Raw genomic sequence first — 15,253 nt, 5'->3', positions numbered from 1 at the left:
TAATGGTGAGTAGGCAAAATTTCCCCACTGCAATCGTGCACCGCATTCATTGCCCTGCACTGCGTTCCTCCCAGCCACAGCTCACTAGCCGGTGCAACCCGATCAGCTGCCAGCAACTGCCGCAACAGCACGACTGACCAGCATCACCCGTGAGGTATCTGGCAAAGAGACCTGACCGCAATGCCGACACTGCATGTGCCCTTGACTTGCACAAATGACCAACTTTCTTCACACACCACAGACTGTGTGCCGCATAGCAAAACTAGATTTCCCCACATAACAAGCCAACATCACTTTCCACGTTACATGCCCATGATTCCTTCCCTATGCCCTGCGCAAGGGCCCAACACTCACCCTTAAGAGGCAGAGCAGAGCGATCATCCCTGGGGACACAAAATTCCTCCAATTCGGCTCTGGGTGAGCTCCGATGGCAGGCATGGTGACCGTAGCACCCTCAGGTCCCACATGGCTGCGCGTCGGATCTGATGCTCAGACATGCCGTTCTTGCTGCCCGCGATGTGGCACCGCCCGAGCCCGTCCTCCGAAATCTGCTCACCGCAGCTGCAATTCCTCGACTGCAACAGTTGGGTGCCCGACTCCTTTGCCACCAGCGACTCTATCACCTCCGGCAGACTCTGCAGGAAAAGAAAACAGAAAAGAAATAGTTAGGGCCTCAGCCGGAGGCCTGGACCCATTGTGTGAGGCACACAGGCTGGGGAGCGGCAAAAAAGAGAGGCTGTCCCAGTCTGTCTTGTTTTCGTCTGTCAGATGCCTTCTGACAGTGGTGAGTTTTTGGATACCAAGGCGGTAGCCTCATTACTCCACATTCATTTTGAGTTTTTTGTCGCTGTGTAGGTTGTCTTATTGATGTTCCCTCTGCTCCCCAGCCTCTTATACCACCCTTAAAGGAGGGCAAACCGGTCCATGCCGGCTTGCCCGAGCAAGCGAACCGGAAGCACTAATAAGTTCTTCCGGTTCACACGGGGCACCCGCCAATCACCAGTGGACCCAGGGAAGGCTGGAGGCGTTGCATCACTACTGTGCACGGTGCGCCCCGCCTCCCATTGATGCGGGGGACTGGTGCGACCGCCATAATGGCGGCGTGCCCGAGTCCGAGACCTGCCTCTCAATATGTCTGCTCACCTAATTTAGGTGAGCATACATACAGCAATTTTTCAATGCCCTTCAGTGCCTGGAAAACGCTGGTGGTAATAGGCATTGAAAATTGCTCAATGCCCCCTCGCCAAGGGAGGAAAATCCCATGGGGAGGAGGGCATTGTGTTTTTTAAATTGTGATTGTTATTATTATTTTCAGAAATAACATCTCAAAATTTAAAAATAATTGTAAGTTTGATAGAGCCATCAGTCAAACTTATAATGTGTGATGGTGGTTACTGTCAATGCTTGAAATGTCCACTGGGTCACTGCATCTGCCACAGACCATTTACTCCTTCAGTCCCACAAATGTAAATGTAGGATTTTTCTTAGTATGGCTGAGCTTTTAATACTGCTTGTAAGTTTCATATTTCACCTCTAAAGAAATATCCATCGAAAACGTGATTTGCCCCAAAATCTTCTTTAGTCTTTTAGCAAGCTTAATTTTTTAGCATAATAGACAAAGAGGAAGTTTCTCTGATTTTATCGTAAATAAAATAGCTGCAATATTAATTTTCTGCATCTTTTCCTGCAAAACAAGTGGGAAATGTATAGGGGTTTTTTTTTTATGAGGAAAAATTGATTATGCTGCATGTAATTGTTTAAATAGAACATGTATAATTTTCCTTTCTCTGTAAAACAGTTGTTGCTGCTTTTATTTCTCCTGAATTTCATTCTCCTGATTTTACATGAATTTTTCACTTCATCTCATCAAGCGAAAGGGAGTAACGCTTCATACATTTTCACCCCAACGATTGTATGTTTGATTTTGCTTCTTTAAAACCCCAGTAGTCAATGCATGTGCCCATCTGTTGGGTTAAGTCATTTTACTAGATGGTGTAACCATATAAACATATGTAGCCAAATTACAAGCACTCTAGGTTTTTGTGTCCGTGAAAATCAAATCCATCAATTGTTTTCTTTAAATCTATTCATTATTTTTTAAGAGACTGGAAGCAGAAAAGACAACCTTATAAAAGGTATGTGAGGACAACCGATGCTATAGTTCTGCCCTGATGGAGTGAAAAATAAGATTGCACCCCAAATAAATTTAAATAAAAAGTCCTGGTAGTTCTTTGCAATGTAGGTCAGTGTTTGAGTCAGGGTCACATTCTAGTGAACAATTTTTACTGATTTTCAAGATGCACAGGAGTGCCATTTTGATTCCTGATATATAAATTTGCCATATGCGGAAATTCAAAATATGATGTGCCCCTCCTCCGCACCCTCCCCCACTCCGGCATACGGCCCTCATTTATCAACCATATTTTTTCAAGGCCCTCCAGCCTACTAAATAAAAAAGCGACTTCCTCATTGGTGTGGTTTCGTCGTCTGTACTGGACCACCAGAGCTTGGCATCTCTGCACTGCCGCGTTAGACTGGCAGGGGTGTGCTGAGGGCACAGTGTGTGTCTGCCCTCATCGACAGTCGAGGGCGTCCCTCTCTGCCTTCCTGTCTAGACCAGGCTGATATCGGCGGCGCAGACAAGTGCTCCCCCTTATCAGAGCCCGGGGCCCTGATGGCAGCATTATCCCACGAGATCCCAGCCCTTGCTCAGGTAATGTGCCCATTAGTGCTCGCAGCAGGGGATGCGGAGATGGGCTGATCTGGGCGATTACACAGGTACACATTCCACATTGATTAACCAGGCTCGCGCTGTGTGAACCACACTGCCTCCCCCGCTGTCCCCTCTCGGCTTCCGTTCCATCATGTCCTTGCTTACCACTGTTTGCTCTCCTGCTCTTCTTATAGCTGAGCCTCTCTGTTCCACATGTTTCTCCATTATCAAATGATATATTTCTCTTCCCTCATGTTTGCTTCTGTTCTCTCCTCATTTGTATTCGTCAGTTTCTCTTTCACTCTCTCTCCGTATCTCTTCTCACATCGTCGTTCCACTCTCTGCAGTCTGTTTTTTTTTTCTCGCATCTTTTCTTTCCACCCTCTGCAATCTATTCTCGTCATATTCAGGTACGCACACCCCCTATTCTATCATTCCGTCCCCACTTCTTTTCTTTCTTCTTTGTACTTTATCACCCCCTCAATAGGTCTGGGTCTTCCACCTACTCTTCTTTCCTTCACTCCACTTTATCTCAACATTGACCTCTATTTACTCCTAATTCTCCCTTTACTTGGTTGCATTCTCCCTCCTCCTTCTCTTTTCATTGGTGTTCACTCACAACTTCCTAGTCGTTCCATCTTCTAAATGTATTATTTGATGCACTTAGCCCCGTTTATATTATTTCTCAGTTCTCTACTCTTTCCATGTTAACGGCTATTCCCTTCCAAGTGTGTGTGTGTGGGGGGGACCCCTTTCTTTCTTCCTTACACATTGCCGTGATTTTCTCTTTACTTTCTTGTATTTTTCCTTTTGAATTCAGTTTTCTTTTTGCTCAATGTATCCTTGCAGCCCAGCTGCCACCTTTCCCTTTCCTATACTGCCCTGTTTTCCCTTTGTCTTCAGCTCCTCCAGTGTCACCTATGCAAGATATTAATTTCGAAGTCTCTTCCGCTGTTCTCTTGCACTGGAACCTATTCAGAATCAACAATGACCACCGCCTCCGCAAAATGACAAGAAGGTGGTTCCTGTGCACTTCCTTGGTCATTATGCTGGAAGCTGGCATACGAAAGCCATAGCTGACCTCAGATTGCTCTCCACAAACACTGAGGGGGAAGGGGGTGGGTGAAGGTGGGGGGTTCTATTTCTGTGTGTAAAAATGGACACAAAGTGATGAAAGATCTTTAAATGTAGGCTGGATTATCCATGTCTAGAGAAGAGATTACAAATGTCACGTGTCTTTCCCCCCCTCTTAGATTCATATGTCAGTAAATGCAGTGCAGGCTGGCCCCTCTCGGTTATCTGGCATCCTTATAGAATTCTCGGGAACCACTGACGTTAGCATTGTTGTTTGTGTGTTTGGTTTGCGACTCTGACAAAAGCACAAAGTGGAAAGAAATGGTAATAGGGCAGGAGAAGCATAGTGCAGCAAAGGTAGTGATGAGACGAGCAGAAAATGGCGAGATAAGAGTGGGGCTGGAAGGGGAAGGAGAAACACAATTGGCTGATGTGGGGAATGAGTGACTGAAGCAAGACTAGCACTGGAATAAACGGGACAGGTATGGAGAAGGAATGGGCGGGGTCCACAAGAATAACTGGAAGGTGTTGGATAAGAATTCAGCAGGGATGGCAGCACAAACGTTGTGAAATAATAGATGGAAAAATCTGAGAACAGAAAAGAGTGACTCAAGTCGACATAAGAAAAGAATCCTAATTAATGCTGGAAGAGGCTAGGAGAGTAGAGGGCAGGTGAAGGCCAGACTAAGAGCAAAGTACAACTGGAATAAAGGGAAGTGTGGACCAGGAATAGTAGCCAGAGATGTTTCACAGCATGTACAAAAAGACCGAAAAAGTGAGGTTAGGGAGGAAGAGTGCAACTTGAGATTAATTGCAACACCCATCAACCATGCTGATCCTAGCTACAATCACAAAGTGAATAGATGGGAAAAGGAAGGGCTTGCACACCATCCCCATCCTGAGAGAGAATAAGGGTGCCATAATATGGAAAGCAAACGTAGACGCTTGATATCTTATTCCGTTGCAGTCAAGAGTCAGATCGATCACAACCATGAACTACATGGTCACGATCGAAATACTCTGGAGTAATCATCCGAGAACAGCTTCCTCTTCTACGTAGTGTGAGATGTGGGCACTAATGTATCGCTGTGTTGAAGACCTCAACACACATGGTTGGTGCTGAAATAATCAGGAAGAGTGTGGTATTTGATGTTCTCCTACAGATTGAGACCTGCTATCCTTGACCCCAAAATATACATTTGTACCAAAGTTCATCCCAGGTTGGAGTGCACCAAATTCTCTTAGGCGTCTCAGAACAAATGTATATAGAACTCTTGAATCCATACCCACCGGGGGGAATGTAAACCCCAAAGGGATCCAAAATCCTGTGGTGCATGGTCATCTTGTACCAGGAAGGGGTCACACATCCAAGAAACAGAGACGAGATAGGATTAGGTAGACACAGTTCAGTAATCACAGCTGGACAGTTTGCCCGTGGCATTGTGCAAGATGCTTGGAAGCAGAATTCATCAGCCTTATGAATGATAAATGTTGTGGAAATCCAGTTTCATGCATGGACCTGCTGTGGGCAGCACAAGAACATTCAGTTCCCCTGGGTAGTTGTGCAGCAGCAAAAAAGATGCACCCGATAGTGTAGTCTTTTCTTTTTGAAGATGGGCTGTTGTTAAATAAATTGCTGTGTATCCCTCTTTATAGAGAGCTCTGAAAACCCTCAATTTGCTAAAGCATTTCCAGAGATCATAAGTGAAAGCATCAAATATTAGTATCAATTTAATAATTTTGCCCAAAGCCCTGGCTCGAGGCTTCCACGCTTTTCGCAACTGAATAAGACAGAAATCTCAACATCTGTACAGAGGGTTCTGTTTGTGTACTTACCTGTGCTTAGGAAAAAGAACACCCTGCGTTTTTTTCTGTTTGAATAAACAGCTGCAGCACCAGTTTACATTCTTGTTTTATTTTTTTCAGTTTTTCACTTGAACTTTTAGTTGAAGGAAAGCCCAAACTCCTTCAGATCGGGTTCCTACTTTCTTCCTTTTGATGCCTACCCGATCCATCAGTCAAAGAAGTGAGAAGTGCATTCCCTCTACTGTCACCTGACCCCATGTCCAATCGCAGAGTTCAGTTTTCACAAACCTACATGAAACGTTATGTTAAATATTTGGCGGCTAAAGAAAGGCAGGCATTTCTCCTTTCTAAGGAACTGTTCAGTAGAAGCGTGCATGTGTGTATTGCTCTGTATTTGTGTGTTTGTCACAGTGGTGTTAGGGAGAATGTTGATAGGAAGAACGACTGCTGGTTGAGAAATAAGTATGAGGTTCATGCTGGGTGTTGGCAGGTGTTATTGTGAGGCTTTTGGCTGCTGCGTGTTGTTCTAGGTTTACATCATCTGTTGGCTAACACAGGGAGTCTAACTGGGGCCTGCAAGGATAGAGTAGGGATCACTTTGAAGAACAGACCATGAAATGACCACTACCTTGGTCTTTCTACCCCAGTGACAGGTCTGGGGTTGATCAGTTTCCTCTTGTGCTATTACTGTGCATGGTGAATTGAGGGAGCTGAATGAAAAAGACAAGATACGGTTGCACTCAAGTGTAGACTGGAACGATGAAAGTTAATCAAGGTAAACAACTTAGGTGCTAGTGAGACCACCTCCTAACCTCAGAGGTGTACGTGTTGAAGTAAAAGCAGCGTCTCGTGGGAAAGAGAACCTCACATCAGCACTCAGTCAGCGGGGACTCCGCTTTAAGGAAAAAGTATACACTTTTTGTAGTTCTTTGTGGTGAATTTTAATTCATCTGTAGTCGCGTATGATACATCTCATACTCAAATTATGGTTTCCATATTGGTCAGGGGGAAAAACATGTTTTTTTCAGATATCCCGATGCATTTCGGGACTCGCCCTTCGTCAGGGGGGTGTGTTTCTGAAAGAACCGCCGGAGCTTCTAAGGTGTAGACGCGTAGAAAGGTGATCTTTCTACGCGTCTACACCTTAGAAGCTCCGGCGGTTCTTTCAGAAACACACCCCCCTGACGAAGGGCGAGTCCCGAAATGCATCGGGGATATCTGAAAAAACCATGTTTATAAATGTTGATCTTCTAACTGCTACCAATATGGAAACCATAATTTGAGTATGAGATGTATCATACGTGACTACAGATGAATTAAAATTCACCACAAAGAACTACAAAAAGTGTATACTTTTTCCTTAAAGCGGAGTCCCCGCTGACTGAGTGCTGATGTGAGGAATTGAGGGAGCTGCCATGTTATGGGTTACCTGCTTATGAAGTGTATGATTAGCCTACAACCGAAGGCTTGTTTATTAGTATTTCCAGAAGTGGGCATGCAGTGCATGCCTGGTGTGGCCATCTATGTAGAGAGAAAGAAATGCAAAGGATGTAAATGGAAGACAGAGCCCAAATGTGCAAATTGCATCTCTGACTGACACTCAGCCTTTCTCTTGCCATGGCTCAATGCTGAGCTGTGATCCCCTGGGAGCAGATGCTGTCAAGCACTGCTCTGTGGGCATCTCTGGGGACCTGCGTGCTGCCCCTCCACTGTCATGCCAATGGTGATCTGACTCAGCGTCCTGCCTCCACAAGCGTCTATGATGTGCATGGGGATTGGTCCAGCAGTGGCCGAACTGGAGGTGGATGGTGCGGCTTCACCGAGCTCAGACCTGCCAGGTAGCATCTCCTTTCTTGACCTCAATGAGAAGTTAAAATTCTAAAGCTATTTTTCACTGACCTCTTTGAAATTTTCACCTCTGGTTTTTAGGTCCAGCCTGGGCAGCGCATGCGTTGCTCTGTGAGGCATGCTGTATTCAGGTATGCACTTAAAGATCCGCCCACTCTCTGCTCATATTCTTTATTGGCTTGTGTTATTGCCTTTGTAAATACTAGGTTCTGATTCGTTAACAGCCTTGTTAGTCCCTCCTTAGTACTGCCTTGTCTTTTTATAACCTCCCATGAGGACTGGCCTTTTTACTTCGGTTGTTACACAGTATGTTTTATTACCAGTCTATGAGCACTATTTTCTTTAATGAGTTTCTCTTACTGCAGGCACGACATGCTTTCCTGCAACACTTTGATTGCACCACTTGTGGAACGCTGCTTGCACTAATCGCGGGACGCTGCTTTCTTAATGGTTGCTGCTTCTTCTTTCTTGTGTTTAGCGCACCATTTGCGCTTTCACTTTTAAAGCAGCCCAGGACAATGGTGGACACGTTTTGTTTATGTTCAGCTAACTTTTAAAACAGCCCAAGAAAATGGTGGCTGCTTCTTGTTTTTTATGTTCAGAGAGCATGTGCTTTCACTTTCAAAGCAGCCGGGACCATGGCAGTCGCGTCTTTTTTTTTTTTTTCTTTTTTTCTTTCTTTCCTTCTTCCATCAACTGCTTACAAAGAGGGCTGAAGTCTTCAAGATGACATGTAAACAACAGAGTAGGTTAAACCATAGCTATGGAGGCAGTGAAAAGGCTGGGCAGCATGAAATCTCGTATGTGGGTTGACTGTCCACTAATCGTCAGCAGCTGCGTACTTTAACATGCACCTCTGCTTTTACCTGCAGCAGTGTATGGTATTTAGTGTTTGGGTGAAACATAACACCACCAATGCATGTAAAACAAAACTGCTGCGGCACCTGCTGTCGCCTTTGAACCTGGTAAAACCACACCAGTGCACCAACAGCAGAAACCGCACTTGCTAACCCAGCGATGGAACACCTGTACCACCACACCACATGTGCCTGAACCACACCGATGCACCTCAGTCACAACCAGCATCAGCACCTGCTAGCCATCCGGCATCCAAGGTGCCCACACCGATGCATCTTATGCAGACACAGCCGGCATCGGCACCTCCTGTTCCATTACTTGGTCTGGGAGACAGACTGCATTTGTCCTCGACCCTGACCTGAAATGGCGACGGCCTTTTAGTATTAAGGCATAACAGTGTGCCTCCGCCAAATCCGGCCAGTGCTGGTGCCAATTCACTATTTATTCTCCAAACACTCACACCAATATATCCAGTGCTTAATGTGGAATTAAAAGGGGGGAGGGTTGGACTCTAAAACATGGCCAACGGCGCATAGCTATGGATCCTTTGCAAAAGGTGAAACCTATGCAGTTAAGGGTGTGGCTTAACATATGTAAAATAGAGGAGCTCAAACTTTCCTAAATGCGAGACCTATTGCATTGGAAATGCTTGCTCTGTTTTGTCACCTGCATGTGCTATTGGGCATCTAGGAGACAACAGGTTAAAAATCACAAAGTGCCATCTTGTAAACACTGATGCTTTACCAGAAGCATCTGTTAGGGCCCTGCATTAGGGGGATCAGGAACCATTACTTTACACGATATTCCTTTCTGGGATCAGGGACCCCTTTGCGTTCTACTTAGAACACTGCGCTTTAAGGATATATATATTATTTAAAATCTCTGCACTGCAAACTGAAAGGCTTCCCAGGACAAAACGGGTGTAATGGGCTGGAATTCACTGCTCCTCCAACACCCAAGTTAAATGGGATGAAGGCAGGAAAGGCATCAGACATAGCTTGCCATTCGCTTATGAACCTTGACCTCCTGCTCTTCAGGCACGTCACGTTGGTGCTGGGTGACTTTGACCTTCTGAAACACACCGGTCTTGGCAAGACTGAAACCGGTTTCCACTGCCTCTTTTTGGCTGCCCACCTGTACCAGATACACTGAGAATGTTGTGGCGTGTTACTCCGTACTGCTCCCCCCAGCTTTGGCCCAGGAGAGAGCTCACTGTCCAGTCTCTCATTCTGTAAGCGCAATGAATATTATTTTTCAGACACCGACAAAATAGAAGCAGGCGGAGGTACTCCTGAGGCCTCTGCAAACAGGCGTCCCTCCCACAGAGATAGCCTGGCACTGCGCTAACCAGACACGTCCATGTCAATCTCATGCGGTCTCCATGGAAACAGAGCCACCGGACATTCACTGGCTAGGACTAGAATCGGTGCATTCGAGCTCATCCTGTGCAGGGAAGAGGGAGGGGCAGATACGGCGTCCACTCCTCTCTGGAGCAGACCCTCAACACTTGAGGCATCATTGTCCTCTTACGTCACAAGGTCACTTCATTCACAATTCAGGGGACCCTCAAACTTCTGCGTAATTCATGCGATATATGAAACATTTGACACTGTGCCTGGACACACCATGCATCGAGATTGTTTTCTTTACATTAATTGACTGCTATAGCAATGCTGGAATTCTGAGATTTCTTCTCCTCAACACTTAAGGTAGAAGGTGCAGCAGCGGCCCCCTGACCACCCATCACAGGAGTTTTGCACGCTTTTGTATTTAATGTGAGGCTCTCATTGAAAATGTCATGATTTTCATATTGCAACTGATGCAGCACACTCGATGTACAGGTTGTGCACCTGAGACAATTTGGATAAAATTGTTAACCCAAAACTACAAAGCGTATCTAAGAGGATCTGACTCTGGACGTTGCTTGCTGTGGCTGAGTAAAGCCCAGTGCTACACTGAGCTACCCTTCTAGCCCTCATGTGTCACTGTTGTCGCACAAAGTACTGGAGTGACCTGTTGAAGTTTTATTTCTGGCCTTCAGTTTGTGTAGATCCCACGGTTAGATCCTCTCTGTGGCCGCTCTAGTCTTCCCTGGATATTAATCCCACTCCGTTTTGTTGTGTGTCCTTTCCGTTTTGTGAGGTGTTGACAGTCCGCACATTGTCTGGTTGTGTCTTGGGTAACTAGTTCTTGAATTATCTGTACTTTAGATCTTGCACGAGTTGAGTCCAGATTGATAATATATAGACTACATATATTTTTCAAGACAGTGAAGCTGATGCTTGGGTAGTATAGCTGCAACAAAGATGTGCTTGTGTTTAGTCTTGGGTAGTCTGTATTTATAGAGTCAGACTGTTCAAGTAGATTCTTGAATGATTTTTACATAGCCACTTTGTGTACAGAACACCCCTCATCCCCAATGGACAGAGCTTTGGGTTTATCCTACATAGCCATGCTTGATTTAACAAAACTTAGAGCTGCTGAGTCTTTGAAAGCCTATATAGTGTTGCTTTCACCTTTTTTCAGTTCATCAATTAATATGTTGAGATTTGGGACGAAAATATAGTTTAAAAGATGTGTTTCAAGATGCCCATATATAGATGGTATGAGTCTTGTCCACCATGTAGGATTGGGTAGACCATATATTGGTGGCTTCAGTCTTTAGTAAGCCATACTTAAAAGAAGCCCTTCAGCACAGTACGTTTTGTGTATAGCTATGCCTGCGGTGTATCTCTGTCTGTCTCATGTCCCATCCTCTTTCTCTCTGTTTCTCTCTCTCCTTCTCTTATATATCCGCACTGCCACAGGGAAGAGCGGTGAACATTTAAATGGTCCCGTAGCCCGAGATGTGCCGCGATTAGGCTGCGACCCGCCTCATTATAAGGTTCTAAAGTCCGCAGGGCCACCGGCTTTGAATCCTGTGCTGTAGACAGAATTCCGGTAAATTAACTCATGTTCTACTTAAACAAAATAAAAAAAAATAAAAAAGAAAATCGAATTGTTTCTTTGATTAAATGTGATGTAGATGTGACGTTTATTCTGTCTAATTAGTCGGGCTGACAGCCTCATGCTGAACCTCACTTCTAGCTAAAGAACAGGATTATTTACCAAGCATTATACGGGGATGAAAGATTGGAATATATGTCATGTTAAGCTTGTGTAGATAAATATTTCCTCAAACATTTCATCCTTTAATTTGGGGTTACCTTTTGCCTAATGGGTGTGGAATTCGGTCAGCATCCATTTTCCATGAAAGTCTTATGAACTCCCATCTTGTGTGGCTATGCAGCATCTCACCCATCACTAAACCGAAGATAACTCTCCTGTTGATGACCATTTAACACATATGCCGTGTTGGCTTGTGGGGACTAGGTGAAGTGTTACCCTTCTGAAGAGTACTCTTTCTGAATCTGTTCTATAGAACAGATATTGGCTTCAAGCTTTCAAGAATGCTAGAAGCCTATGTGCACCATGAGAAAAAAAATTGACCTCACAAATGGTAAGAAATATTTAAGTGCCAAAGACATAGCTATTGGAAATACAGATATGTCAATCTAAATGGGCACACCAAATTACAGATGGTGAAGAAATATTTCAATAACCATCAATAGAACCAAACACTAATAACCCAGAAACAGGGATGATACTTGTATTTATGAAACTCACCATCAATGCCTTGGGGGTATCAGGCCTAAACCTATGGAGGCAGAAAGAGACTTGATACCGGTCAGTTAAAACCAGTGACGGTGATATCCAATAGTAACAAGGTAGAGACACGCTGTTGACAACCAGTTATGTAAACCAAAAAAAACTCAACTCCTAAACACTACCCTACCAGAAATATAATCAAAACAGATTAGTATTGTATAAGTCCATTAATGGCACCAAGCATGAGGAATTTGATAACATTGATATTTAGCAATATGAAAAGAGAAATGTCCCCAATATTTTCAAACCTGGCACGTAGCAATTACATCACACAAACTCATGAACCAAAGCATAAGTTCAGAAATATCATTGATAGTCTAATTTTTACTTGTACTCCCAACCTTTGTATAATGTAAATGTGGTGTCCTGTTCCACTCTGTGTTCCCTCTTCTTGTTACACTGGAATGTGTATACAATCTATCTGAGACATGAAACCTTCTCTTCAGTAATTCTAGCAGCAGCGGATTGCAGAATAGCTTTCTGTCCTAGCCCTAAAATGTATAAGGGGTGGTATCCTAATTCTTCACCGCAGATGGCATTCCTGAAGTGAGCACCTGAAGAATGGACTATATTAATAAAACCAGAAATGTGCCATGGTTGCCCCAAATATTTTCCTTCCAACTCTATCCCAACAAAAATGCCCATAAAAGGCTAGTAGAGTTGGTGTTGATTTTTTAAGAAGTCAGAAGAAATTTTACAACAGGGCATGATCTTTGAAAGCCTAGAAAGGTACAAGGTAAAGTTTAGGTACATCTCAGGGTCAGCAGACAAGACTAACTCCAGGGGTGCCAACATTTCTTTTACTGATGGTTTGCTTTTCGAGGTAACCAACTTATGTGATGAACCACTAGATTTGACTTTAACAACGGAGTTCTGCCCCCTTATGGGGTGAGATCATTCATGTGAACTCAGGCTTTGACTATTCTTTCAGGTTTAAACATCTTAGTGGTTTCCTGCCAACATTTAGATTTCCCTGCTTTAATCATGACAGGAATGTTTGCCTCAAATCTCCCCTTCTCCTCCAGTAGTTGTCACTGCCTATCATAAACTAGATTGTCCTGTCCACCATTGTAAATTGTTTGTTTTTCATTTTCACACTTTTTTTTTATACCGAAAGGCATTGATTTTTAAACAAATATAGTACAAAGGGGAGTGATGTGGTCAAATAGCCATATGTGTGCGAGCAAGTCCTCAGAGAGACCTAATACAGGCAGAAAAAGCAAGAGAACACATAATGCACCAAGGAAACCAAACCTGTGCAGGTTTTCCTTAGAACGATTTAAAGTAATCCCACAATGGGCCGCGAATGTTTAGGTGTTTGCCTAGGCATCTCCTTTCTGGTAGATTGCCTCTTTGATGTGTGTGTAGTGAGTCATTCCCTTAGCCAATCTGTGAAGGGTGATCCCCTGGCAGAACAACTGTAATTCACAATTTTCAATTTGGACAAAACAAATCCCAGACCCACCAGTATTCATCCCCTACAGGAGCCAATCCCTCATGATCCCAAGAAGGTCTATATTAGGGCTAAGTTCAATTGGACACTTTAGGACCTTAGCCAATAAAATTGGATTGATGGAGACAGTATGTGCCACATTCTTAACTGCTTTGAGTGTCTTCCTAAATTCCGCCTTATTTGTTACGTTGCCTCATTGAATGATTCCTGTTGTGGATTTCGGTGCCTTTGTAAAGAAGTACATTCCCTTCCATACCCATTTGTGGGCACTAATGCTTGTAGCACTCTGCATGTCACCACATCCTGATGAATTCCATCTGCTGTTGCCCATTGTGAGCGGTTGCTGTGCCAGATCCAGCCAATAAGCATGACCACCATAGAAGGCCAGTGGGTGTTCCATGGATCCACGCTAATTGGTTTGATTATTTTGGTAAACCTTAAGAACTTTCTTCACGTTGAGTTCACAGTTCACATTGTTCACTTGTGAAACGCCCTTCTTCAGTGATCTAGCCATTCTCATGTGTTCAAACTGTACTGTTGTGAAAACCTAATGTTGTCCAGTGGATCACATCTTATGCCTTTTTGACTATGTGATTTACATGGGGACTGTCCCTGAACAGTCACGCTATGGTACACTATCAGAACATGAAACAAGGCCATTGTGGGAGCACATTATAGCCAGAGTAGCAGTGGGGCTCAAAAGATGTGTAAAGTGGGAGGAACATCAGACGTGTGTGCAGTCAGATTGCTCTTGCTTAAGAAGACTCTACGGTGGTATTAGTTATAGGTAAACGGCGCCAAGAGAATATTCACATATACAGTGTTCTGAATTTCTTCTTTGACGGTGCTAAAAGGTAGGAAGAACCACCGGACTTCCCAGAATTATGGGCAAAGGCCCTAAACAATAGAAATCAATCCTTAGCACACGTTATGATTATATATAGCTGGTAAGTATAGTGTGTTAGCACATGTAGACATATACATAAAACAGAAATTGGTCTTTCTTCTTCTCAGTAGTTCTTTTATTTGTATGCGACTCTCCTTAGTCAGTCTTTAGCAGCCACAAGCCAACACGTGTTTCGTCGCTTGATGGGAAAGTAGTCCCGCGACTTTTTCAAGGCTGTGTTACATGAAATAAAATAAAGAAACAAAAATAGTATATGTATTGTTTAACGCTGTGTACTATAAACAGAAAGTTCACAGCACCCAAGTGATGAGAAAACACCCTTAAAAAAGGGGGCGTGTAGAAACTGTAACTATCTAGTTACAAACAGTGTATCATTTGTAAGGGTAAAACGACAGAACACACGTTGAAAATCCGTGAACAAATAAGGTAAGTCTATGATCCTAATAGAGATGGAGAGAGCTGGTAGGAGTGGTTGTGGTGTGAGGTGCTATAAACATCGTTAAGAGGGATACGTAGTGGGTCATTGATAGTAGCAATAACAAGTGAAGTGCCACGTTTGTGTGTGTTCAAACGGCCCGAAGTGAGTGATTAGACGACTATGGTCAGGTGAGGCATTCCTTCCCGGTGTTTGTGTAACCACCATAATTTGATCGATATATATCTACCTATTTTCAGATTTGATGTATCATCTGAAAACATATAAAACACAAAGTTGGAAAAACGTCAGATGCAAAAAACAAAAAAAGATGTGTAAAGTGGGAGGAACATCAGACGTGTGTGCAGTCAGATTGCTCTTGCTTGGTTGCTGGTAGACCTTAAACGTTTCACTAATTGTAAAGCATGATGGGTGATGGACTGAGTTCTTTCCATCCATACTGCCTTTTCC

General features: G+C 43.9%; 1 protein-coding gene across 5 annotated transcripts in view; it reads left to right on the top strand.

The window, feature by feature from the left end:
* PCDH1 (protocadherin 1) overlaps positions 1 to 15,253 on the top strand; it is a 310,663-nt gene that overhangs the window by 278,125 nt on the left and 17,285 nt on the right. Inside the window, exon 5 of one of the 5 annotated variants that reach the window (XM_085617768.1) lies at positions 11,107 to 11,239. The exons of the other annotated variants lie outside the window; for them this stretch is intronic. Coding sequence (XP_085473894.1) covers positions 11,107 to 11,228 — 122 coding nt within the window. The 3' untranslated portion in view covers positions 11,229 to 11,239. The remainder of the gene's footprint in view (positions 1 to 11,106; positions 11,240 to 15,253) is intronic. 5 annotated transcript variants of the gene reach the window in all.

Source organism: Triturus cristatus, chromosome 7 (genome assembly GCF_964204655.1).
Source record: "Triturus cristatus chromosome 7, aTriCri1.1, whole genome shotgun sequence".
Lineage (NCBI taxonomy): Eukaryota > Metazoa > Chordata > Amphibia > Caudata > Salamandridae > Triturus > Triturus cristatus.
The sequence above is the reverse complement of the archived record's forward strand: the minus strand, read 5'-3'. Positions and strand labels throughout refer to the sequence as shown.